General features: G+C 41.7%; 2 protein-coding genes and 2 non-coding genes across 5 annotated transcripts; 3 read left to right on the forward strand and 1 right to left on the reverse strand.

Annotated features, from left to right (window-relative positions):
* Nucleotides 1-10: 10 nt before the first annotated feature.
* On the forward strand, nucleotides 11-6,309 carry mapre3a (microtubule-associated protein, RP/EB family, member 3a). Of its 2 annotated transcripts, none has more exons than XM_062397939.1 (7): nucleotides 11-142; nucleotides 1,831-1,958; nucleotides 2,040-2,185; nucleotides 2,322-2,514; nucleotides 3,418-3,560; nucleotides 3,854-4,006; nucleotides 4,959-6,309. In XM_062397939.1, exons 2-7 carry the CDS (start codon nucleotides 1,838-1,840, stop codon nucleotides 5,025-5,027), a joined length of 825 nt encoding a protein of 274 aa, XP_062253923.1. In that variant the 5' UTR covers nucleotides 11-142; nucleotides 1,831-1,837; the 3' UTR covers nucleotides 5,028-6,309. The 2 variants fall into 2 exon arrangements, with proteins under 2 accessions (XP_062253923.1, XP_062253924.1); XM_062397940.1 differs by having other exon boundaries at nucleotides 2,322-2,478.
* A 247-nt stretch (nucleotides 6,310-6,556) lies between these two features.
* On the forward strand, nucleotides 6,557-6,629 carry trnaa-agc (transfer RNA alanine (anticodon AGC)). Its single transcript has one exon. It is a non-coding gene; the product is annotated as a tRNA-Ala (tRNA).
* A 488-nt stretch (nucleotides 6,630-7,117) lies between these two features.
* On the forward strand, nucleotides 7,118-7,190 carry trnaa-agc (transfer RNA alanine (anticodon AGC)). Its single transcript has one exon. It is a non-coding gene; the product is annotated as a tRNA-Ala (tRNA).
* Nucleotides 7,191-8,849: 1,659 nt separating this feature from the next.
* Nucleotides 8,850-24,373, reverse strand: LOC133961919 (otoferlin-like). Its single transcript, XM_062397326.1, has 41 exons — nucleotides 24,328-24,373; nucleotides 23,508-23,634; nucleotides 23,357-23,411; nucleotides 23,065-23,196; nucleotides 22,901-22,963; nucleotides 22,721-22,805; nucleotides 22,461-22,620; nucleotides 21,793-21,979; nucleotides 21,537-21,723; nucleotides 21,150-21,373; nucleotides 20,654-20,762; nucleotides 20,294-20,477; nucleotides 19,892-20,012; nucleotides 19,704-19,804; nucleotides 19,504-19,594; nucleotides 19,288-19,404; nucleotides 19,035-19,187; nucleotides 18,737-18,926; nucleotides 18,487-18,611; nucleotides 18,265-18,399; nucleotides 16,863-17,024; nucleotides 16,656-16,775; nucleotides 16,407-16,568; nucleotides 16,079-16,247; nucleotides 15,901-15,974; nucleotides 15,690-15,716; nucleotides 15,454-15,585; nucleotides 15,198-15,270; nucleotides 14,891-15,000; nucleotides 14,521-14,658; nucleotides 14,288-14,419; nucleotides 14,043-14,170; nucleotides 13,745-13,915; nucleotides 13,466-13,626; nucleotides 13,227-13,369; nucleotides 13,021-13,109; nucleotides 12,758-12,856; nucleotides 12,387-12,628; nucleotides 11,972-12,150; nucleotides 11,305-11,405; nucleotides 8,850-9,206 (listed from the first exon to the last, which is right to left on the reverse strand). Exons 1-41 carry the CDS (start codon nucleotides 24,371-24,373, stop codon nucleotides 9,026-9,028), a joined length of 5,385 nt encoding a protein of 1,794 aa, XP_062253310.1. The 3' UTR covers nucleotides 8,850-9,025.
* Between the last annotated feature and the right edge of the window lie 1,218 nt (nucleotides 24,374-25,591).

Here is a 25,591-nt window from a genome sequence, read left to right on the forward strand (position 1 = left end):
GCGCGGTGCGGGGCCGGAGCGTTGCAGACAGGGGCGGCCCGTTACCAGGCGAGCAGCGCAGCGCAGGGTCCGACACCGACGACGGCAGCGGCCACTGACAGAAGGAAACCTGCCAGCGCGATAACAGCACCCGTGAAATACAGTGAGTATGGAGGCGCGCGTGTGTGTGTGCGTGGGTTTGCGCGTGTGTGTGTGTGTGTGAGGAGGAGGAGGGTGGCCGCGACCTGCGCTGCGTCCTGCTGCTGCTCTTTGTTTCAGCCAGGGATGCGTGGTTGGTTCCCAGGCGCTGAGCAGATCTCAGCCGACTCTCCGGAGATGTATCCGGGGGAGGCCTGCAGAGGGGGCCGCTGCAGGACCAGCGCTGCGGCTTTTCCCGAACGGCCTCATTTATTGTTCCCTGCTCGGGCTCGATATGTCAGACCCCCGCCCATCTGTCCCAGACTTTTTTTTTTTTTTTTACTGCAGTCATTATGGGAGCAAAGGCCCAGTGGATTTTTTTTATTTTGTAACCATGGGAGAATAGATTGACTCCCCCCGCCCTACCCTCGATGCTATAATAATAATAAATCCTTCTTTATGAGGGATCGCTCGCTTCAGCTAATGTGGCCGGAACCTGCCTCGTCTTTATTGTGGCTGCCATGGGTGCAGGCTGCAGCCCCGTGGGGGAATGTGCATGTTGTAATGTGCATGCCGCCGATCGTGCGTTCACGCAGTGTTTTCGGCTGGAATCGTGCACAACGCAGGGTGCAGGTGAGGTGTAGCCGGTGTCATACCTCTCAGCTGCAGCCACATGGTGCGACCTCGGAGACCATTTAAAGTCCCTCATCTTTACTGGTGTCACAATCCCAATGGAAATATAAGGGAGGCTTGCATTGGGCTGTCACATGTGGAAAGCTGCTCAGGGGTTTTTCTGTTTAATCTGGTGGTGGTGGTGGTGGTGGGGGGGGGGGGGGGGGGGAGATTGTGCTTACAACACATCTGTAGATTAAAACTTAAACCACATGGTGTTTACAGTCGGAAATCCAAGTGACACACAGGTCCAATATTGCTTGGTGGGGTTTACAGGCCCCATCAGCTGCAGTGGTTTCAGAGCCAGTCTGGGATATCTGATCTGAAAGGACAGGGGGGGGGGGGGGGTTCTGTCTCACCCTTACAGGACAGAAGGGAAGAAATGGTAGAAACCTGCAGAAAGTGGCCAACTCCCCTCCACATAGAGCTGTAGTTGCATTTAGGAAAAATGTCATCTTCAACATATTGAACGTTTAAACAGATCATATAGATTATAACGTTGGATGCTGATGGTGTAGACTGCAAATTAGAAATCCCTCAAGTGAATGAAGTCTACAGTTTAAACAACAATAGAAATATTCTGAAAGTTACTTAATTTATAGATAATGTCAAAGTTCCAGCTTGCCTTATGTGACACCAATTAAGATTTGGCTTTTTGCATGTTTGATCCTAAGTTTTTGGAGACGTCAACTTAAATTATAAAAAGGCTTTTTAACAATCATTGGACAAACAAGGATTGATTGAGGTAATCATCATTAGTTTTAACCCTTTATAAGTCAAGTGCAAAGTCCCAGATGTCTGATAGGATGGGTAAAGATATGGGGACGGAGAACGTCACTGTCAAGTCTTGATCAGATGATAACAGCAATTTGTTTACTTCCATTTACAGGTTAATAACTGAAATTATGATATTGTTATGATTTTTTGGGGGATATATTCTTGTGGATCTAAAGTTCGACCTAAATCCACTGAAAATGTCTAACCGTTGTTTTTTAGATCCAGCGAACTGATCACCCCTTTACTTCTCTCTGTTTGTCTCAGGTAGGGGATGGCAGTGAATGTGTACTCCACGTCGGTGTCCATTGACAACCTCAGCCGACATGACATGCTGGCATGGGTCAACGACTCTTTGCATCTCGTCTACACCAAGATCGAACAGCTCTGTTCAGGTAAAGCTGAGAGTCGGTAGTCCCCGACCTTTGTCCCCAACAGGACGACGACACTAACCACCACGTCTTTGTGTTTTCCAGGAGCCGCCTATTGCCAGTTCATGGACATGTTGTTTCCAGGCTGCATCCTCCTGAAGAAGGTCAAATTTCAAGCCAAGCTGGAGCATGAGTTTATACACAACTTCAAATGTCTTCAAGCAGCTTTCAAACGGATGGGTGTCGACAAGGTCAGAATCCTCTCATTACCATATTATTATGCATTTGACTGTATACTTTTGATTGCATTATCTCTTACACATGATGCTGAAGATGCATGTGGAATCACACAGAGCTACTCAAGCCTTTCCCGCTTCCCTTCTCCAGATCATTCCCGTGGAAAAGCTCGTAAAAGGGAAGTTCCAGGACAACTTTGAATTCGTGCAGTGGTTCAAGAAGTTCTTCGATGCCAACTACGACGGGAAGGAGTACGACCCTTTACTATGCAGACAGGGTCAGGACATGGCCCCTTCCCCCAACCCAGGTGATCACTTTATCCACAAACCAAAGAGACACCCAGGTAAACCCGACAGTTTTGCCGTTGCTGCACGGCCTGGCTGAGCTTTGGATGGCCCGAAGGCGCTCCCTGCAAGCAAGCAGAATGACTGCTGCCCTCTTTAGGTCCATCTCAGTGCCCAGCATTCACAGGCAACATGACACTGTGACTCTGGTGGGATTGTAGTAAATCACCTCAGTGTGCGGCGGGGTATCACACTCCGCTCACGCAACTTCAGTGTGAACTTGCTCTCCCACTTGTAATTCGTCAGGGACCCGTTATACCAGAGGACCTAAAGAAATGTCAAATGCAGCATTGCTTTCCTGTGTCCCGCCTGACACAGGTGCAGCTTCATCTGCCTGAAAGCTGGACAGATACAAAACTAAGTGTGTGTCATTTTACTAACAAGAGTAATGTCAGCCTGAACAGCCTTGTTCTGTCTCCATGAGAGCTTTCTGCTTGGAAATCATGGTGCAAGATTATAATTTGATTTGTAGCTTCTCATACGCCTGCCGAGTGACTTTGCCACTGGCGTGCTGTGTGGTTGCAAATGGGCATTTATTATAAAAATGGTAGTATTGCATATAAAAATGGTAGTATTGCAAGTTGCCATGTTTTGTCTTTGATGTGAAACTCCTCTGCTGAAGCACTTATAGAGGCTTGGCAGTTTTCAAACTTCATTTTCAACCTTCTCTTAACGTAAATTCTACAATTAGCTTCTTTAAAATCTGGCAATATCAATTTGTGTCTTTTATATTAATCACCAAAACATCATATCAAAGGCACAACATTATGCTTCAAGCTGATCACATCAGCTCTCTACAATGCGCTACATCCATCGCCACAGCTGCTACGAAGCCACAAAATGCAGCGACTCGGTTTTCATTCAAACGATTAACGTCTCTCACCATCTCTGACCAAATCCAGGACCACAGAGGACGTCTCCAACGGTTCCCAAGATCATGCCAACACCACAGCGGGTCCAACACAACACTCCAGCCCTGAGGAAGAACCCGTCTTTGTCTAGAAATGGAGGCAGTGATGCGGAGATGATGGAGCTTAATCAACAGGTAGAGTTGAATGGAGGAGCTACGGTCTGAGAGTAGTAGTCCTGATACTTATATCAGGGTTTTGTACATAAACCAATACTGAGCCCAGATATAATGTTGATTTAATAAGCTGAGAGATTGGGATCTTTTTTAGCCACAGGACTTGATGACGTACCGAGGATGAATTTTTTTTTTTTGCTCCCTCCGTTCTCTGTCAGCCACTGGTAAACTGCTTATTACGTGTGCATCATGTGATGAACACACACTTTTTCTTTTACTCCAAGCGTAAACACATGCTTCTGTGTCTGCCTCAGGTGATGGAGATGAAGTTGACTGTGGACGGACTAGAGAAGGAGAGAGACTTCTACTTCAGCAAACTACGGGACATCGAGCTGATCTGCCAGGAGAACGAGAGCGACACCAACCCCGTCCTCAGCAGGATAATCCACATTCTCTACGCGACAGAGGTACGCCTGAAACAACCAATCTATGGCTCAGTGTTAATTACTGCAGAGAGGCTAAAGTGAAACCGCAACATCCCGGTTCCGTTCCAAGAGTAACTTAAATAAAACTCAACTTGACATGGGATAAAATGAATAACTTAAAAACAGCATTAGTCCAGGAAAAATGTGGGTTAAACATCCCTGCTCAGCAGAAGAAGGTGAATGTGATATATTACTCTTATTATCCAGCTAAGAAGTTGGAACGATAGATGAAAAGTAAACAGAGGAACAACGGAGACTACTGTAAATTATTTGTCTTTGCATACAGGAATTAAACCTAAGTAAAATGCTGAATGGTTTCAGAAAGACCGATAAAAGAAAAAGTCGATGAGAGGATTTATCTGTTTGAATGTCCTCAGTGATCAGAAATTTTTATGTTTAATTGGAAACGAACTACAGGAAGCACAAACTGATAAACAACAGTTACCTTAAAAATCCGTGACATCAAGATCCATGAAATATTCCCTTGGAAATCTGTGAAAATATCAGCAAATTCTCACAATCTTTCAATAATTGGGGGCGGTGTGGCCTAGGTGGTAGAGCGGGCGTTCTCCAACACGAAGGCTGCCGGTTTAAACCCCGCTCGTCCCCATCTGCATGCCGAAGTGTCCTTGGCAAGATACTGAACCCCTAAATGGCCCCTCATAAATGTTGAGTGTACTAAAAATGTAAGTTGCTTTGGACAAAAGCGTCAGCTATATGACATGTAATGTAATGTAATAATACATTTAACAGGTTCTTACTTAGCCCATGTTCCATCCTTGCACCTATTTCTGTAGACATCTGTTCTGTAGTTTTCCGTAATTCTATGAATTCAGAAACAATTCAACTAACCAACAAACAAACTAAAAGACCGAGGTGAAATCATGTCTTCCCTGACGCAGAGAAGCTGAACACTGTCTTTTCTTTGTCTCAGGACGGCTTTGCGCCTCCAGAAGACGAGGAGCTGGAGGAACAAGCTCACCTGGACCAGGATGAATACTGAACCCTTCTTCTCCCCCCCCCCCCCCCCTCCGGCAGCCCTGCTCTCCCTTTTTCTTTAGTGCCCTCATTTGTTTTTTACTCTCTCTCTCTCTCTCTCTCTCTGCACGCTCTCTACAAATACCTCCCATCGTCCCTGCTCTCTGTCCATCTTTTCCTTTCTTTCTTATCAGTTTGTCGACCCCCCCCCCCCCCCCCCCCCCCCCGTGCGCGTGCATCCACCCTCTGGCCGTCGACATACTTTGCATCATTTGCTGCTCACCCCTGCCTCCACTTACACAGTAACAATAACAGTAATGTACGACATATCCCAGTTATTTCAGCATGAGTAACGTAGAAAATCGACGCCGGCGTGGAGGTTGCTGGGGCAGACAGTGGATCTAAGTCTGTAAATAGGACTGACATTTGGATTTTTGAGAACTATGTGCTCATGATGGAGTCATTTGTCTTAATGCTTCTACTAGAGCACAGAACAACAGGGCTCCAACGGGCCATCGGGACACTCCCAGAGCTACTAAAACTGTAACAAAAGTGACTTTTTATTAACAATTTCTTATTTATTTAACTTATAATTCATTAAGGTTAACTTTCTGTAGCAGAATCGGTGCAAAACCTACTGTATGTGAGCTGAAAGCCGAGAGTCAAGGTGTGTGTTTGAGGCTTTTGATTTTGTTTCATGGAGGGTTCATGGCATGTGGAAACACTGGAGGAAATACTTTGGTGTAATGGACTCAAGGCGTATATAATGATCGGTGCTCTGCAATTATACATCTTTGATCCGCAACATATCTGAGCATGAGAATGTTAGACATTGACTGTGAATGAGTGATATTTTGTAAATGTACTTTGTGATCGATTCCTGGTTAGTTGCCATCGTATCTTTCAGGGCGGAGGAGGAGCTCCGCCTGCAGAACGACCACATGGTTATAGATCGTAGCAGGGCGGATGTTAGATTCTCGGAGGCCTGACACGGAAGTGATACAGACTGATTTTTCACATGACAGCTTTTATCGTGTCTTTTTTCCTGCTGATCATTTTTGTGTTTTTTAACTTTTAATTTGCTGGTAGCCCAAGATGTATGAGTTGTTATTCGAAGGAAACGCAGTATTAAGAGATCTGTGACCGCGTTAACCGGTCGTTAGCATAACAACCAGTTCTAACCGAGGAAGTCTCCCAGTCCTTCCCAAGCTCTTTAAACTTTGCACACTGGCTGTCGTCTGCTCTGGAACTCACAAACATCGACAGACCGCTCATCTTTTGAGTTTTGACTAAATAAACAGTTGAGAAATAAATGGCTTTGTGTGTTGATGGATTTTTCTAGTGCAATAATGGAAAGCTTACAGACGCCACAAGTCTACATTTTCACTCAACGAATGCAAATAACTATACACTTACATAAATACATATATGAATATATATATATATAGATAATACACATACTAATAATCTAAAGCACGTTTCTATTTCATTTCAATTAATGACTGAACCATTGACCATATTTCAAATAGGGAATATCTCCCGTAGTCATCGGCCGGGGGATTAGCTCAGATGGTAGAGCGCTCGCTTAGCATGCGAGAAGTAGCGGGATCGATGCCCGCATCCTCCAGTCTTTTTTTTTTTCTTCATAAATCTAAGATTTAAGACTTAAAAATGCGAGAAGTAACCGTCGCTATGAATTCACCGTCCTTCCGGTTTATTTTAACTTCAACTTGAATTTGTCCCCAGAGGACAGTTTGTGTTTACAGCAAAGGGTTAAAACACAGAAGAGATAAGACATAAAAACATAAAGGGACGTGGACATGACGACAACAGGCGGTAAAGTCAACTCACCACGTGATCCATTCTCTCTATGTTATGAGAAAACAACTTGGGTGAAAAATGACGTCGATTTGATCCGGCCTGACGTATACAGATATATTATATATTATACATATATTTTTAGATAAAATAAAATGACAGCACAGTCATATTACAGTGTTTGATGGCTAAGTGCAATTCACGTGTATAATCCATGGACGCGTCTTCAAAGGAACAAATAATGGTTAAATTCAGTACTTCTTTCAAATTTTATACACAGCTTCCTGATGCCCATCAGGGGGATTAGCTCAGATGGTAGAGCGCTCGCTTAGCATGCGAGAAGTAGCGGGATCGATGCCCGCATCCTCCAGACTTTTTCTATCGAATCCCCATTTTCTTCTTCTATCGAACACACAAACTGATTTAACATGGAATTAGATGAATTGAGACGTTAAAACTGTTTGTAAGCGGTTGTTACCTTCATAGTCATAGTAGGAAGAATAACTTCCTCCACACATATCTTCTCAGCTTATGCCAGTTTTCTCATAACTGTAGAACAGATGTGGATTTGATTTTATATTTAGTTACAATTAGTACAAAGGCAAATGATTCTTAAAGTTGTGTGTTATAAGAAAAATGGAATCACTTAAATATGAAGACCATTTAAACACATGACCGAACAGCTGATGGGAAATGTTTATTGGTGTCACGTTCACAAATTCAAAAGTCATACAGATGCTACTTTTAAATTCAAAATAATAGTCAGCAAAAAAAAGCTTTGCAACAGCAGCAACCACAACAATAACATACATCAGTAATAATAATTAGAATAATCATATTTCAAGCAAGATAAAAGTACACTTGGAAATGATGAAACACTTGCATGTTGATGGATTAAGGTCGATACCAAACTTACAATATTGCAAACTGTAGCTGCACTAATCTACATCTTGATGTCTTTTGAGATTTTGCTAAATACTTTCCTAAGAACAACAGGGAAACATACAAGTGAAATGATTTGTTTACTGGGAAAATTCGAGATGAGTTTTCAAACCCTTTGAAAAAGTAATCATCTGCTGGTTTGACCTCAGGCTCCCAACATCTTCTTCACCATGTAACCTGGCATGTTGTACAGGAACAGACCCAGGATGGCGAACAGCAGCAGAGCAGTGACGATCTTGATGGTCAGCCACCGGTACTGGTTACACACCAGGTTCTTAACGGCTTTGAAAGGGATGAGGAACCACAGGAGGGCGATGTCTGGACGGCTGCATGAGGGAGATCACAGATTAGTGGGATGGCTCAAAGTGAATTTGTGTGACAGGGAATTTTATTTTCTGTCTTAATATTGTGTATATATAATATGCCAACATTTTGTCTTACATGTTTTAACAACATTGTAATAGTAGTTTTAGCTTTTATATTTTTTTTTATAAAAGATTAATTCACCCTGATTTTAAACAAATAAATTCTTGCTTTAAAATATTTTCAAAACTTTGAATTTCTAGAAATAGTCAGTTTCTTCAATAACATCACAGGAAAACACGTGGTTGGTTACATTCACATTAAATCCTATTAAAAACATTACATTTATTAAAAGTTTTTGAAAATAAAAAATGGCATCTACTTGATTATTTAAGCTGAATGTATACGATATACTTTATAATTACTGATAAGACAAGAAGGCATGTACTGTCCTTTTGGATTGCTGTCTGTACACACATATAATACATACTACCACACTCACAAGTACACATTTACACAGATGACAGTACGAGCAGAAAACTGAACAGTCAGGTCAATTTATTCCTAAATTTGAAATATCATACATACACATAATCAGGAAAACATGACACAACATTTGTTTCATGACACAATTTTAATCAAGCAGGAAAGTCTGAACATCAAATCCTCAATATCTAATCACTAAAACCTTAATATCCAATTGATGGTCATCCATAAACCACATTTCAAGAAAGAAGAAAAACAGTTATCACTCCATCAAGAGCAAGGTGTTGAATTTTGTACAGATAATGGTGAATGCACTCAAGATGTATTATTGGTACTATCACTGTAATAGTGCTATTTTAATAGGGCAGCAGTAATTTGTCAAATGCTAAATTGCAAAAATGTGCACAAAAACAACCCAACATATTGCTACTGAACGCACACCCTTTGGAAAAATAATCATCTGCTGGTTTGATCTCAGGCTCCCAACATCTTCTTCACCATGTAACCAGGCATGTTGTACAGGAACAGACCCAGGATGGCGAGCAGCAGGAGAGCAGTGACGATCTTGATGGTCAGCCACCGGTACTGGTTACACACCAGGTTCTTGGCGGCTTTGAAAGGGATGAGGAACCACAGGAGGGCGATGTCTGGACGGCTGGTGGAGCACAAGAGACGTGAGGACATATTAGAGAAGCCCAAGCCCGACAAGAATTGTCGGGCCAGGTTCCAAAATAGTTCATTGGAACCTGGAAACAGGTTTTCACACAGTGATATAACCTGTGGTAAGACCTGCTGACCCAGGAGCACGCACTTCTGCAGCTCTAGGCCCAAAATAACTGTACCGTACCATTACCTCAACACACAGGGTTATATTCTGGTTGGTGTTGTTTTTGGATGAGAAAGATGAATAAAGCACACAGAGCCAAGTCTTGGGGCACCCAGAACTCCAAAGTGTATGGATTGTGTTGGAGTCAGGAGTGAAAGGGTCACATTTGACCAATAGGACCAATAACTCTGTAGAGACGATGAGGACTAACTGAAGTTCTGAAGTTTTTTAGTCGGTTTATCTGTAAAATATCATCCAAACATTTAAGGAAAAGGTAGAATTTAAGATATAATTAAGATGTTAGATCTGTTTTGGGGTCTGTATTTTACTCAAGAACATGCACACAAGGACACTGTTATTTTTCCCAAAAATAGTTTGCAAATGTTTTTGCAGATATAATCATTCAAAAATAGTAAATTCAAAAAACTGTGCTTTAAGGACAGTGAGAATTCAGTGCAAGAAAGATAAATGAGGAAATGATATTAATTAAGATAATTTTGGATTTAGTTTTTGCCTTTTTACATTAAATAAAATTAGTTGGATCTTTCTTAGTTTTCAGTCTTAATCAATTTAAAGAAATATTAGCTTTTTTGAAACATAATTCACAAATCTTAAGGATGCCTCGCACGCTACTGATAGACAGAAAATGCAGAAATAAAAATGATCTGAATAATGACCAAAATTACTCAACATAAACAAAAAATACTAAGCACCACAAGGCAAAAGTGAATTTAATTTCATACACAGTCAGCTTCACTGTTAAATAATTCAGCTTGATGGTGATTTGGTTCCAAGCTTCTGCTACAGCTTCTTTTCACAGTAATGGATTCTTACCTCTACATTTAGTGAGACTTGATTCTGTTTGACTACACTGGTCCCATTACTACTGATGGTGGCTTGTTACCTGATGTACAGCGTTTGTGCCACTGCATTCCTCAGAGCGTGTTGTTTTTATCTAGACCTATAAAGGACTCAGGATTTGCTTGACTGATATTATTGATTCTATGTCGTTTTTAGGCAGTGATTGAAGGGAAACTGCTGAACAGGAAGTAAGCAGGGAAAAGAGAGAGAGAGAGAGAGAGAGAGAGAGAGAGAGAGAGAGAGAGAGAGAGAGAGAGAGAGAGAAGGCATCTGGTCATTGAAATTGCTGGAAACCTTCTACAGAGGTGACTGAGCAACATCTCAGGCTCCCAGCATTTTCTTGATCATGTAACCAGGCATGCTGTAGAGGAAAGAGCCAGCATCGCCTGCAGCAGGAGAGCTGTGACAATCTTGATGGTCAGCCACTTGTACTGGGTGCAGACCAATTGTTTTATGGCTTTGAAGGGAGTGAGGAGCCACAGAAGGCAGATGTCTGGACGGCTGGAAGGACAGAAACACGTGTTCAGCAATACAGACTTTCAGCAGAATGGACCGTTCTACTGTCACGCTTCTCAAATTTAAAGGTCAATGTTGCTGACATCACTGAAACACAGATCATTTACAGAATGTTGGGAACTTCTTAACGAATCTAGGCAGAAATAAACAAAAGATATGAATAAACAGCAACTTACCATGTAAAGAAGAAGAAAGTCCAGGAATGGGTTGAAGTGAATCCGTGTAAATGCCTGCCTCATTTCATGAAATAGCTTTTTATGTTTAATTTATATTTATTTATGCATTTTTTACTTGTGTTTAAGACTTCCAGTTTTACGTTCATGAGCGATTTATCATTATATTTATTCATCGGTTTATTATATTTTTATTTATCCTGCAATTTATTAAATTTATCTGCTTTGAATTAGTTACTTTTCGGAGTTATGCCGGAGTTTCAGATGTTTTTATATGATTACATATCGTTATTATTCGCTGTGTGTGTAGGAGGCATAAAACTAGAAGCCAGAGCTTCCTACTGGACAGTGGGTTGATGGGAAAGCATCCTGCATACTTGGGTTTCTCCAGTGGCTCCGGTTCGTTCCGTCCTTCACCCACTGGGCTTTTTTCTGCTTCCTCTCCGGTCAGAAGGTGAAGCTCTGCTTCCACTTTTCCCTGTAAAGACCAACAAATTTAGATTATTTAGATACCTAAATAACATTATTTCAATGCACAGTCTTGAATTACAGAGGACGGACAGTATTTCAGGACTTATTTTTATATTTTTCATATTTCTATCTGTTTTATTTGTATAATTTTATTCCTTCGCCTTATTTAAAAAAAAGATTTACCTTTTTACATATTTCACCTCTTTAAATCTCTTTTATTTCAACTAGAGAGAATTAAGTCAGACTTTAATGCTGACGTGAGCAGAGTCAATACACCACTTTGGTCCAGGCTTAAATATTAATCAAATGAATCATACTGACTTTATTGATCCTCTGACTTTACCTCCAGCACCACTCTAAGGTTCCTACTTGAGGAATTTGAATAGGCTGTCGTGAAATTGGTATAATTGGTATATATCAATGTCCCACTCAGAATAAATTGTAAGAACTTTCCTGTCAGATCAAACATCTCCGTCCACAGCAGATCTTGATAAATATCATATCTGCGTCTGTGAACATCTGTATACCATCCCACTGAAGCAGAGCAGCAGACAGCTTTTTACGTTGACTCACCGTCAGCTCAAACTCGTCGTCTTCATTTCTGGCCACAAACGGCCACCAGCCCTTGATCCTCTTCTGTTTGAAGATGGAGACACAGGGCATCTCCCCCTCGTTTGTCACCATCTCAAGAGTGCACTGCTTGGGAGTCTTGGCACCGCGAGGGAAACGGTTCAGGTCCAGCTCAATAGCACCTGCGAAGAGAGATTATTCAACTTAGATAAATGTAAGAAACGTCTTCTCAGTTAACAAAGAAGAGGATCTGATGAGTATAATTCCAAAATATACTAACAAACATATATATTGAGTAGAGAGTATTCTTTGTGGTATCTGTTCAACAAAACTCTGATCACAGCATCAGTTTTGATTCTGTGGCATTAACAGGGATTCAGGAAGCAAAAAGTTTATTGTTAACGATTGTCTGCCGTACCTAAGAAGTCATCTGCAGAGAAATGGTCGGCGTCCCACACTTGCAAGTTAAGACGAGCTGGAATCTTGTACTCGGTCTCGTCCCAGGCAAACATGGACTCTTTCTTTGAGATGACGATCTTCTCTTCAGCCATGAGGTAGTCAAAGGGGTAGACGAAGCGCCAGTTGAAATTGCCCTCCCCGGTGATGGAGTGGTAGTGGACGTCAGTGTCCTGCTTGTCCTCCTGCTGCCCTTTCAGCCAACTGTTGAAAAGGAACGGAGAGTGATGAATTCACAATGTTGAAGAAAAAAATAAAATAAATCTATCATATATAAAGAAGGGAAGATAAAAGAAAATGTGAAAAAGATCAACTTATCAAACCCATAATTACCCTCGCACAAAGATGTCACTGGATTTCTCTCCAGTAAAGATGTCGTCGTCCTCTAGAACGACTTCATCTGTGTTCCAGATGATCACCCTCAGTTCAAACCTGGACATGAGCAAACATCACCAGATACATTTCATGACCAAATAAAGCATTTCTGGATCTATCCATCACATTCATTTACAAACAAGGTTCAAGCAACACACCAAGTTTTAGCCCAAAAAGTATTTGAATCCTGCAAACTAAATGTGTGAGCCAAGAGGACGTACTTCTTTGGTTTCCTTGGTGAAATGTCAAGTGCTGGGCCTGGAGCAGTCATGTCTTTAGGAAACATGTCCACCCACATCTCAATCCGTCCCTAATTTCAGTCGAACGAGACAAAACTCATACATTATTCAAGAAAATACCACTGGATTAGAGATTGTACTGGTGTGTAGTTGGTGTGAATAGAGTTGCTACGAATGTATCAATGTACCTGTTCGATTCCCGGTTTGTCAGGATGGAGCAGGGGTCTTGTCTCCACGTGCTCTGGAGTGAGTTTGCATCCGGCCCGGGGCATATCCTCCCAGTGCTTCAACACGGTCAGAGCCAGGTGTTCATCCGTCTGCTTCTTCAAACCTGACAGACGGGATCAGGCACATGTCCATCAACTTCATCTTACAGTGCTTTCGAAGGACGTCCTTTTAATCGAGTGTGAGGGAAATCAACAGGTACCGTTTTCATCCTCGATCTCAGTCTGTGCCATGAAGACACGGTTGTCCACCTTCACTCGTCCTCCGGGGCCATAGTGAGGCCCGTCCAGTTTCCCATCCTTGCACAGCTTAGCCAGGATGTGGGTGGGTTTCAATGGGTCCCTCCAAACATTGTAACCATGACTATAGAAAAGATCGAAAGTACACAACACATAAATCTTTGTATAAACTAATGTAAATACTGGTTTATTTCTACAATCCTGTACTCTGCTGTGGCAGGAAGGTCAGCTCTGATTCTTACATGGCGTAGTTACTAGCGATACCACACGTGGCTCTGTGTTTGCTGTAGAAACGGTTCTCCAGGTCCACTTTGGTTTCTCCGATCAGATCGTCGGTTCCAACCAGGTCCCAGTCGTAAATCGACACCGTGAGGGTGGAATCCATCGGGAATGTGGCCTCCACGTCAAAGGACCTGAGAGGATAAGAAACACAGGAGTTGGTGAGTGTTCGTTCATAAATGTCACTTTGTGAAGTCATATAAGTCGTTTTGCTTGGTTTATATATGTATATAAATAGATAAATACAGCATATCCACTTACTTGCCAAACAAAGGGTTCAGCTGTTTGGAGATGTAGTTCTCCTTGTCTTTGATTTCTGTCTTTCCCAGTTTGATCGCGATGTACGGGTCAGCTTTCCCATTGATGTCAGCCGGGTGCAGATCAGTTGCCTTGAAAATAAGATATTTTGAGCATGAATTAAATTAGCAAAATAATCCTGTCAGCGGAATCGAATCTATTCCTGTTGTATATGGAAGAGAATTTAGATTGAAATACAGAATACGTACCCTGATGACATAGATGCGGACGAGGACGCTAATGGGGTCGTTGTGAGGAATGTTTTTAAACATTCCCATGCTGGAGTCGAAGTTCACTTCTCTGGACATATCGTCCGACACCTTGTACATGCACAGTGAGCCCTGAGGGGGCAGAAACAAATGATTGGCTCTATTGTGAAACCTGACCTGAGAAATGTTGCATCACAAAACTTTGTACTCTACCCCAAGCATTCTGATCTTACTTTGAATTTCCCAACAATCCTGTCCTCGTCTGTCACGTTCGGGTCATCGTCATCGCCGCCCTTCCCCCTGAACAGGTTGAAACTGTGGAGCCAGTCCTCGAAGTTGTCAAATTCGCTTTCCAGCTCCTTTGCATAAACCTTTTAGTGAAAGGGAGACAAAAACACTAATTCAAACAGGTGGAGGGAACTCAGATGAAAGGTAATTGTTACAGAAGCTAAAATGGGCCGCCATTAAATGTGCTACAATTATGCGGCCAAAACAAAATTATCCTTTTCAAGTCCAAATTATCATCTTGTCAAAAATTATATTCTCTTTCATCTTGATCAGGCCTTACTCTAAGTACTATATGTGTTGACTTTATATTATTACCTTCAGCTCATGCAACTTTGGCTTTTTCTTCTCGAACGGGTCGAAGGTCTTCTTCTTCTTTCCTTTTCCCCTTCTGGTGCCTTTCACAGGAGAGTCCTCGGGTCTGATATCTGAGGACAGGCCAGCAGCAAGGACAGAGGAGGAATGATTGAGATATTGAGATATGATTTGAAAGTACAAGGATAACTATATTTATATTTATATTAAGATAATAGTTTGCAAAGGGCCGGATACAGAGACACTTAAAACTTTGAAACTGAATAAAAAAAGCCCTGAGCCAGTTTTGTTTAAGGTCATCTGGATTTACCTCCAGCATCTGTAATGTCCACGTCGTCTTTGTCCTCTGAATCCGACAGTGCTGCGTCCTGAGCCTTGAGAGCCTGTCGGAGCAGAAAGTCACATCTCGTCAGTGGGAAATAAAACCAAACTGTAATAATACATTCAATTATGAGTTGGTCGGGCTAATATTCTATTTCTCACTAAAGACATTCACCTTCAAGGCTTCCTGACAGGAACCTTTAGCTCGTGGTTAACAATGTGAAAGCTTGAGAGGTTTTTCTTACCTCCGTCAAAGTTTCAATGGAGGCAAAATATTTGGACCACCAGTCCAACATGCTCTCGTCAAGCTCCTCCTCTTCAGCCTCTTCTCCCTTCTTCCTCTTCTTCTTCTTCCCCTTTCCATCCTTATCGTCGTCCTTTTTGCACAAAAAGCATCAAACGTCTTATCGGTTAAGATTTTGGATTTGTTGAAACTCTGTACACAAAAAATGGTGTAGAAGCACCACAGCACTTATCTTACCTCAACTTTGACCACAGCATCAGAGCACTAGGTGGAAAAGCAGATTGCATAATGTCATGTTATAATATATTTTTATATATATCACAATTTGTATTATTATTTATTTTTTGTGGCAATGCTGTTTCATTTCTATTTATATAATGTTCTTTAAGTAGGATTATTAAATAAACTGAGACTTGTTTTTTAAATAAAAGTAAAAGAATAAACGTACGGAGTCGAGTTTGACCACAGTGTCCATCTTCTTAAAAGACGGCTCAGATTCCATGCCGACGACAATAATCTCCTCTGAAAGATAAACGGATGATGGGAAGTTAGACCCGGTCACTGCAGGGTAAACTCATTCTCATCATCTCTCGTCTTCATCATTTTCTGTTTCCTTCGTTTTTGACCTGTTGTGTTTGAGGACCAGTTGTTGGCCTGTTTGTCCGTCGCCCTGTAGATGAACTTCCTCAGGCTGGTGACGGCGTTGGAGCCGACCAGAGTGTAGCGACCAAAGGCCCTGCAGTCCACCACTCGGATGTTCAGTGGCGGGTGGAGCAGCTCATTCTCAGGCAAATCCTACCCAAACAAAAGCCAGAATTATATCAATAAAAAAGAATTGGCATGTGTGCATTTATTTGTTAGCAGTACACTGGAGGCATGTTTTCTGTGTTGAAGGTAAAAGTAGAAAATGGAGTAACCACTCATTAGAAACGAGGAGTTTAAAGGATCACATACCACTTCAAACCACTTGACCAGGGTGCTGAAGTTGGGGTTTTTCTTGTAGTTGGGGATGAGGGCCGACTGAACCCCCTTCCCGGCGCATTCGATGTCCACGCGAGGCCGATCCACCTGGGCCAGATTCACCCGTTTCAGGTCTCTCAAGCCCCAGAACAAAACCTGAAGCGTAGGGAAGTTCACCAATGTTCAAATTCAAGCTTGAATACATTTTTTTACACCGTCATATTTAACATTTTCAACTTTTACCTCAATCCTGTACTTGCTGAGCACTGGTCTGATTCCCAGTGGTACAGGCAAGATTGGACCACGCTCCATATCCGTAGGGCCTTCTATCGGAGGCAGGTCGGCTTTCCCATTGGGTCCAATCTAAGAGACGGGACAGGAAAGCAACGTGACATTTGTAGCAGTCACATAAGCACACAGCTCGATGATGTCTGCTTTTCACACACTGACCTGCAGGAGTTCAAAAGCCGCCAGCATTTCACCAGCGGTGGAGTTCCCACGGTAGATCTGATAGTACTCCAGCTGCGGAGGGAAGCGTGGGGGGCCATAGTGCTCGTCGGCCATCTTGACCACAGGTTTGGCAAAGGTTCTGCCCATGAAGTCCGCTTTGCCCTGCAGACGTACGACAGATAAAACCTCAAATGTCCACAGCATAAACCTGAAATGTGGTTTGAATTTGGAAAGGAGGGTCTTTTTGATCTCTTGTACCAAAGCCATTAGCATTTAGATTACAATTATCAAAAAAATGAAAACAGTATAATTATATGATTTTTACCATCAGCATGAAGAAACATGGCCTGAGATGCACATGTTTCAACAACAGATACAGACGCGCTGAGGATAAAAAAGACAAAGACAACAAAAACGACAATAGCCCTGAAATAACCAGTAGACTGCAAAACAGACATGTTGATATGATAACAAAAATGAATCATTACTGAATCTTCCTGAAAAGATTATATTTAATCTCTCTTGCAGTTAGTGGTTGTAAAGAGTCCAAATTCTCTGTTGACCACATACAAAAAAAAGCACAACATGTGATGTAAAGGAATGCATCAGGTATAAGTTCCTCATCCTCGAGGACTGTGGAGAATTAATTAATTGATATATGTCTTATTCCTCTTGCATGCCTTTCAACACTAATTATTCTGCACACGTATCAGTGTTTCCAAAGAACATCAGAGCATCAGAATCCACACTCTACTTATCCATCATCCAAAACAATGTTGTAATTGACAGGAGCAAATATAAAATATCAGTCAGCAAAAGCATTTTATCAGCACGACAGAAACACATGTTAGGATGTATTACTTGTAACATAAGAGCATGATATTAAAGACATATCACAACCGGGTTTTTGTGACATATCTTACATTTCAACTGAAAAAGGCATAATGTTAAATTATTACAGTCAGAGTTGGGGGGGGGGGGGGAGAAACTGCTTATATAAACAGCAACAGGCAGCAAAGTTGGCGTTAGGCCAGTTAGCACAGTTGGTTTTATGAGACATATCTAACCCACTGTTCAGTAAAATCCATGATAGTTTCAGTTAACAGCTAAAGTTCTCTACAAAACGTTTTAAATTTGTGCATCGGATGTAAAAATACATGAAAATACACTGAATAAAAAACATATATTATTTTGAAAAGCAAATCTTATGCTGACAACTTTGATACTTTCTAAAAGTTGATTCTTCAATTCTTTTTTGCATTGCAGTTACAGCCTCTGGCCTGTGGGAGTGCTGGGGTCCTCGTACGAAGATGGACGAACACAACAAGAAGGTTGCTAAATGGAAACTCAACCTGTTTGTTCACGTTACTTCAAACAGAGACTATTTCCAAACAAACCTTACCACTGTGTCTTGATCGTAGAGTTCAATGACGATGATGGGGGGGTCGTCTCTCAGCTCATTGGCTTCTCCAAACAACTCCACGTTCTCAAAGACCAGCAGCTGGTCCCACGTGGGGCAGAGGGTTTCAGGCAAGACCTGGAGAGAAGACAGACAATGGCAGTGATGTTGAATCTGCTATACCACCGATCATAGTTTAGGTGACTGGGAGGAGTCGGTGCCTACCTCGGTGACCTGACTTTGCGTGGAGAAGAAGATTCTCGCAAAGGGATCAGACAGACCTGTGCTGTCAGCAGCAAACAGGCTGCGAGCTTGGTACATGTGGACCCTCAGCTGGAAGATCTGCTTCACTGTGGAGACAAAATCACATATCAAAGCAAATTCAAATACATTGGTAGATATTTCCAAAATATATATCTATATTTATATCCTTAATCCTTAATGGGAGAGATAGTAAATTGGTTGATGGTCTTACTCATGTAGGTGAGGCTAATGGGAGGTGAGAACGGCAGGCCGGGTCCTTTGGACAACCTGTTCTCCTCAAATCCATTGGGGAGGCCACTCAGGTAGTCTTTGCGCTGCCTGTTCAGACCCAGCCACAGATAAATCTCTATCTTGGACTGCACTGTCCAGCCAGCAGGCCCGAAGCCTTTCTTTCCAGGGATCTAAAAAAATACAATAAAATCGTTCTTTTATCCTGACAAATCTGTTTTGTTACAGATGATGAAAGGATTTAATACATTTTTACTTTACAATAATGATCGTAAACTCACCCTGAGAAAGATTGTCTTGACTTTGCCGCACTCCTTCCCCCTTTCCTCCTCTATAGCTGAGTAGAGGATGTCCTTGGAGGGAACGCGTGCATAAGCAATGCGCTTCCCGTTACTTATCATCCATATGAAAACATCAGGAACGCTGTGCTGAGGCTGTAAGAGGAAGAATGTTCATATACAACATGATGATACCACAATGGAACAAACAACACAATTTGTGAGTGCTAGGCAAAGATGATATTGCAGATCTTACTTCCTCAGCTAGGAAACGCAGCTTTGCGAGGAAGTTCTGAGCCAGCTTGATCTTATCTCTCACTGTGCTTTTCTTCACCTGGGACCTCATGGCCTTCGCTTGCTGTCCAATGGACTCCTACAACCAGAGACAGGCCAGCGCTTAGCAAGAAGGTACAATGTATACAATCAGCAACTGTGAGAAAAACATCGCTCCTCGATTCTTTTATCCACGTACCACTTCTGACATGCACAGCTTCAGTCTCTCCCTGTCGAGTTTGGTTTTACCGGACGGGTTCTGGTCCTTGTTTGCCAGCGCAAGAAACTGACTGAACAAAGAAGAGCTCACTCAGTTTGACAATCTATATTGATCGATTATAGCGCATGATGAACAAATAATGTTTTTACAATATTTGGTTAATGATAAAGTTGAAGTACCTGCATCCGTGGCTGAGTTCCTCCAGGACTCCCCTGAGTCGGCGTTCAGGATAGGACTTTTCTGTTTTAATGACTTCCTGTACATCGTTTAGTCCTTCCTCCTGCAGTAACAATGAAAGATGTAAGTTTGTGTGGATGTGTGTGTGTGTGTGTGTGTGTGATTGTGTGTGTCTGAGTGTGTGACTTACCAGTTTATATGCTATGTTGTCTATGATGTTGGCATTGTACAGCCTCCTTCGCTGATCCTGCCACCAACTCTTGATGTAGATACACGGCTTCCTCTCAAAGTACGGCAAGTGGAAGTAGTTTCTGTGAATTGGAAGAAGAAATAGCTGCGTAAATAAAAAAGCTCTCGGCTGAAATGTGGCACACAAACGCTGACTTTAACTTAAAGGAACTAATCTTAAGAGAAAAACTTTATTCACAAAAAAGAACATTTCAAACTATTCAACCCTCTATATAGAGTTGTCACTCTCTAATACTAAAAAACGAAAGTACAACCCATGCTTTTTGCCTGCCTTTGTTTATTCATAAAGTAGTCTGTTGTTGTTTGCATTGTCCAACTATTAGAATGAAATTCTTGCCCTGACCGATCAGTGATGACAGGCTTCATGGGAGGTGTAGTTGCCACTGATGTCAGGTCTCCGTCATCGTCGACTTCCTCGTCGCTGGAGTTGTGAATCAGTTCAGTTTCTTCTTCATCTCCGTCGCCTTCACCCTTCTTCCCTTTGGTTTTTGTCTGGACAATCCCATCCATCTCGTTCCCGTAGTAACCTTATAAACAGCAGCGATAGTAGATAGATAGTAGAAAACGGGCCTCGCTTATTATTAGCATGAAGTACAGTAACAATAGTCACATTAGAATACTATGTTAAACCTGCACAATTTCTGCCAGAAATAAACTAAACAACACAAGGTTGTTTAAAAAACGAGAAGTCAATGGACAATACCTATGGTGACCTCAAAGTTGATGGGCTTATCTCCAATCTTTCTGTCGATCATTGTTGCCTCGAGGAACGATCCGAAGAGGAAAAATTCCTCGACCTTCCCAGTTGCAGTCTGTGAAATAAAGAAGCAGGTGTGAGTGTCTGAATGAGAGTAAACTCTGTCCCACTTTTTCTTAATTGAAGGAACCAAATCAAACAATTGATTTTAACCTATTTTAACAGATGACACCACATCCTTATGGTCGTGTAATACAAGCAGATGGACATTGAAATGAATCCCTGATGACCTGAGGATACGGTCCCACCGTCCTCAATTGAATCTGCTGCGTGACTCACATTGTCCACTAACAAAAAGAAGACACATTAACTCAAACCGCATGTTAATAATGCACAAGGTGGGCTAAATAAAGACAATGAATAATTCACATTAGCTGCAGCACAATGAACCAAGAAACAATTGGATTCCTCTGCATGGCCGCTCATCCAGGCAGGGACCCACCTCTGAGATGTTGGGCACTCCCTCCACCAGAGCTTCTGTGGAGCTGGCCACTTCGGGGGAGGAGGGGTCCAGGATCTCCACACCCAGGCTGATGAGCAGACGGGCTCTGAAGGACACCCCCTCTCCGAGTCCCTCGTTCAACTCCTGGTATTCGTCCATCAGGGTGTAGGTCCGAGTGGAGCCGTACATGTTGACCCAGGCAGGCCCCAGTGTGGGAAGGAAGCCTTTGAGATATAGAATAGATAGAATTTGCATTTCATCATTTTCTAAGCAGATATGATCACACTGTCATGAGTGTATAGAATTTTCTTAATCTCCTTTCAAATCAGATCTTCAAAACTTACACGATTCAAATAATTATTCCTAAAAGACCCAATAATAAATCACCTTTGTCCCCGTCATTGGAAATCTTCCGCAGGTCCAGGAAGTGTGTTCCTATAGCAACATCATTCACTTTATCCGAGTCACGGAGCTGGATCTTTATGCGTTTGCACAGCGGTGGAAACATCTCAGTGAAAACTATTTGCTCGTTCCAGATGGGCTCGTAGCAGCTCTTCTGAACTGATGTTTTCCCCTGTGAACACATATTACAGTTGTTGTCTGCATGTCACACAAAGAAGAGGCAGATTTCTCGGTCACGTACCTTCTGCCCAGCAAACAGTACTTGAACATATGGATCGACCAGGTCCTTGTTTTCTCCAATGAAGGCCTTCTTAACATTGGCCATGATGCTGGTGTTCATTCTTGGGAGTCCCTCAGCTCTGTAGATCTTCAGGTAGTAGCGAGCCCACTGTCGCTCCGCGGGTACCCCCTCAGGTAATAAGAGATTTCTATAACAGAAACAGGAAATAATGATAACAAATAAGACAAGTGACACATGTTACAAGGAGCTTTGTGAAGCTTAGAACGATTCTACATTGAAGGTTCAGTGTGTAGAATTTAGTGACATCTAGTGGTGAAGTTGTATGCTGCAGCTGAACGCCCCTCACTTTCCCTTTCCCAACATGAAAGGGACCCTGTGTCAGCCTTCCATCGTCATAAAAACTCAAAATGTGTTTAGTTTGTCCAGTTTGGGCTCCTGTTAAAACATGGCAGCCTCGGTAGATTGGACCTGCTCCCAATGCAAATACAAAGTATTTAAATATAAGGGGCCCATTCCAGGGTAATGCAAACATTTAGACTAAAGACACTACATTTAATTTCTGCCAATAGATCCCTTTCACCTGAATATTACACACTGGACCTTTAAGCCTTAGTAAATCCATCTCTATAACGAAACAAATGTATTATGCACATTGAAAATGTACCCACCCCTCTATGTCATCCTCATCAGACTCGTTGGCCTTGTGCGGAGTCTTTATCGTGTCTCCTTTGGCCACAACTGCGACGTCACACTTCACGTAGCCTTTACAACCCGCTGTGATGTCGTCAGGGTCAGACAACAGAGCCCATTTGTGGTTAAACTGATGTTCTGCAAGAGAAAACAGAAAATAAATCATCCAAACGCTGAAATACATGTGTTGTTGGGATTTATTTGTGATAACAAGTCTGACTTAGTGGTGATCCTTTACCTGGCTGTGTGTAGATAGTTCCAACGTCCAGTTTAAATGATCCAACCAGCGTTCCACTACGCAGAAGATTTTTAGAGTGGATGACCTAAGGGTGGGTCCAGGGAAATGAACAATAAATGCACTCATCTTGCAGCAGAGTAAATTTTATAATGCACTGATGAATTAAAATGAGCAACTTACAGAAATTGTCAGGATTTTGTCAAACATAACATCTGGAGGGACGTGGAAGTCGAAAACAAAGTACTGGAAAAGAGAAGTGTTTGTGATGATGTTGACAGGATCGAGCCCTAATTTACATTCACATGGTAGGTTTTTGATACAGTGTGTTGTAAGGACCCACTCACTTCATTGTAGTACGGGCAGTTGGTGGATTCCTTCATGGAGGTGTACTTTTTATCTTCCCCAATCTCCACACAGACCATGGGATCCATGTTCAGTCCAATCAGCTGTCTGGCCTCGATCACTGTCACACTCACCTGGAATCAAATGATGGTACAGACTAACTGACTAGTAGACTGATTGATTGATAATGTACCACAATTAAGATTAAAGATGAAGATCAACCCTGTTTGTGCAAGTATAATGTTCTTATATATAATGTTTAATTGTATCCATGAAAGAATGGGTTTCTCTTACTTGATAATCTACTGGTCTGCCAGAGCTGGGCTCCATCTTTATGTCTGGTTTGGATCTATGAGACATTTGAGGTGTCAGAAAATGAAATATACAAAATGTATAATGCAGTAACAACGTGTTAACAGCAGCCATATAACAGAACATCGCTTGCCTCTTGTTTGATACATTGGTGGTAACGGCTGTGACTGAGGCCACTGAGATGGTGTCAAGGTCCTGTCCTCCTCCCATGAACATTCTCTGCCGATCCAGATTTTCTGTCTCCAGGATAGCTGGCTCATCTGGAGATCATACAAAGGAGACACTAAAACGACAGCTGGTACCAAAATAAAAGTGCTTCAGACTTGGGGATTCTTAAAGCTGAACCTAAATCAACACTTTTGCAACTTTTAACCATATACCAAATATCACAGACTGTGAATAGTGAGATTGCCCTGACCACCTTCTTCTTCTTTCACTATATGTAACTCTAATGAGAGGTCTCCTGTGAGACGTGTGTATCTGAATGATTGTCGCCGCTTAAACTGTCATAATCAGGCTGAGCAGGTTCGAAGGTGACTCTGAACTGTAGACCGGTTAAGTAAACCGAAAAAAAACAGGCATATTTCTCCGATATTCAATTAGGAAACTGTTATAATATGGAGATTATTGAACAGAGTGTGGGTAATGTTTCAGTTCGGAGAGTAGGATGACACAATCAACACATTGATACACTTTTCTTTCTCTACATGAAAACCATTGAATCACTCAAACACAGCATTCATCTTCACGTGTGGCTGCAGAGGGCGCTGTCGCTCAATAAAAGTTGCATAGTGTTGCTTATGGATCAACATGTGACGAACTATGCATTTATTTCTTCAGGATAAGCATGTATATGTGAAATGGGATTTAGAGCAGCATGAGTTTTAAATATCAGCCAGGATTTCCTCACTTCCTTGACCTATTCGTCTATCAACCATCTTATATACTAATACCTCCGTTTCTGTCCTCCTTGTGTCCACGGTGCTTACTGCGCTTCATGGTGCAAAACACTTCTTTGTGTGCTCTATGGAAAGAAGGAATTCATGAAGAAAACATTAATGTATATGTATATTTTGTAAATGCACTTACTCTCCTCTAACAAGAAAAAAACCTTAATATTCATTGAAAACCAAAAAGATAAACATTAACATTTTATGCAACCAAAACCTTACTGCCTGAAAAGTCATAAACCTCTGTTGCTCAGTAGTGTAAAGCCCCCAATGACTAAACCATGACACGCCAACATCCTGCCATCAGAAGGAGGCCAACAACTCTACAAATGCTACAAAATAAGAGCAGCTGGAAAATGTCTAAATATTCACAATATTTTATTCAGATCTGTTAGAAAATATGCTTTAGGAAACATTTCATTCCAGTAATGTGTGTATGCTCACAGGCTGTCTGTGTGATACCACACCCTGGTTCAGCCTTCCAAATGGGCTCTCAATTATTTAAATCAGCCGATATTAATACCTCAATTATATAGGATACATTTCACAAGGATTGTTTAAAATAATACACTTTAAAAAATGCAACTGTAGTTATTGATTGAGTGCCCTTGGTGCACAGAAAAATGATTTTTTTTACATGATCAAGAGGTATTTTCTAAGGAAAATGTAGGTAATTTTACTTTACTCTTTATGTTTTCAGAGAGACGTGTAATAGTACAAAATTAAATACTGCATATTTAAAAAGCAGGTCACAATGGTTTAAAAGGTCAACGCCCCTATAAATAACATATTGCACAGTAAAACAATACTAATCCAGGTTAGAATTCACAAATAACATGCAATTGAAAAATAACTGCACCAGATGTAGAATGCAATGATCCAAATATTTCTGAAGTAAAAATTCAGTTGAACTATTTGAATCACAAATATGAAGCATTAGAAACTCCCTCCCTTCAAAAACAGTCTGCCAAGTTCTGCATTAGTAAAATGTTGAGTCCTTAATGTCAAAGCTTTGAGGTTTACATTTGATCTTTGCTTCACATGATGTTGAGGATGAAATACTGAAGTTATACTTACCATAGAGGGAAATTATGCTCTTGTCTCCTTCCTCCCAGGCAGGTCCCTGTGTTTATTTCTGAAACGAAGGCAACACTACATAAACATTTTAGCCATTTACACGGCAGTAAGTACAAGGCTTCAAAGTACACAGAAAAGAGTTGGGTTTGTCCAAGTCTGGAGTTGGGCAGGAGAGATGTGATACACCGAT

Source organism: Platichthys flesus, chromosome 10 (assembly GCF_949316205.1).
Source record: "Platichthys flesus chromosome 10, fPlaFle2.1, whole genome shotgun sequence".
Taxonomy (NCBI): domain Eukaryota; kingdom Metazoa; phylum Chordata; class Actinopteri; order Pleuronectiformes; family Pleuronectidae; genus Platichthys; species Platichthys flesus.

What these genes read in the sequence shown, in the direction of transcription:
- LOC133961919 (XM_062397326.1), bottom strand. Translation starts at nt 24,373, where the DNA reads ATGAAGCGCAGTAAGCACCGTGGACACAAGGAGGACAGAAACGGAG. An exon ending in CTGTGGTCAAACTCGACTCC is followed by an intron (nt 15,717 to 15,900) that starts GTACGTTTATTC and finishes TTTTCCACCTAG; the next exon opens with TGCTCTGATGCTGTGGTCAA. An exon ending in TCCGCATCTATGTCATCAGG is followed by an intron (nt 14,171 to 14,287) that starts GTACGTATTCTG and finishes CTTATTTTCAAG; the next exon opens with GCAACTGATCTGCACCCGGC.
- mapre3a (XM_062397939.1), top strand. Translation starts at nt 1,838, where the DNA reads ATGGCAGTGAATGTGTACTCCACGTCGGTGTCCATTGACAACCTCAGC. An exon ending in GATCGAACAGCTCTGTTCAG is followed by an intron (nt 1,959 to 2,039) that starts GTAAAGCTGAGA and finishes TGTGTTTTCCAG; the next exon opens with GAGCCGCCTATTGCCAGTTC. An exon ending in ACATTCTCTACGCGACAGAG is followed by an intron (nt 4,007 to 4,958) that starts GTACGCCTGAAA and finishes TCTTTGTCTCAG; the next exon opens with GACGGCTTTGCGCCTCCAGA.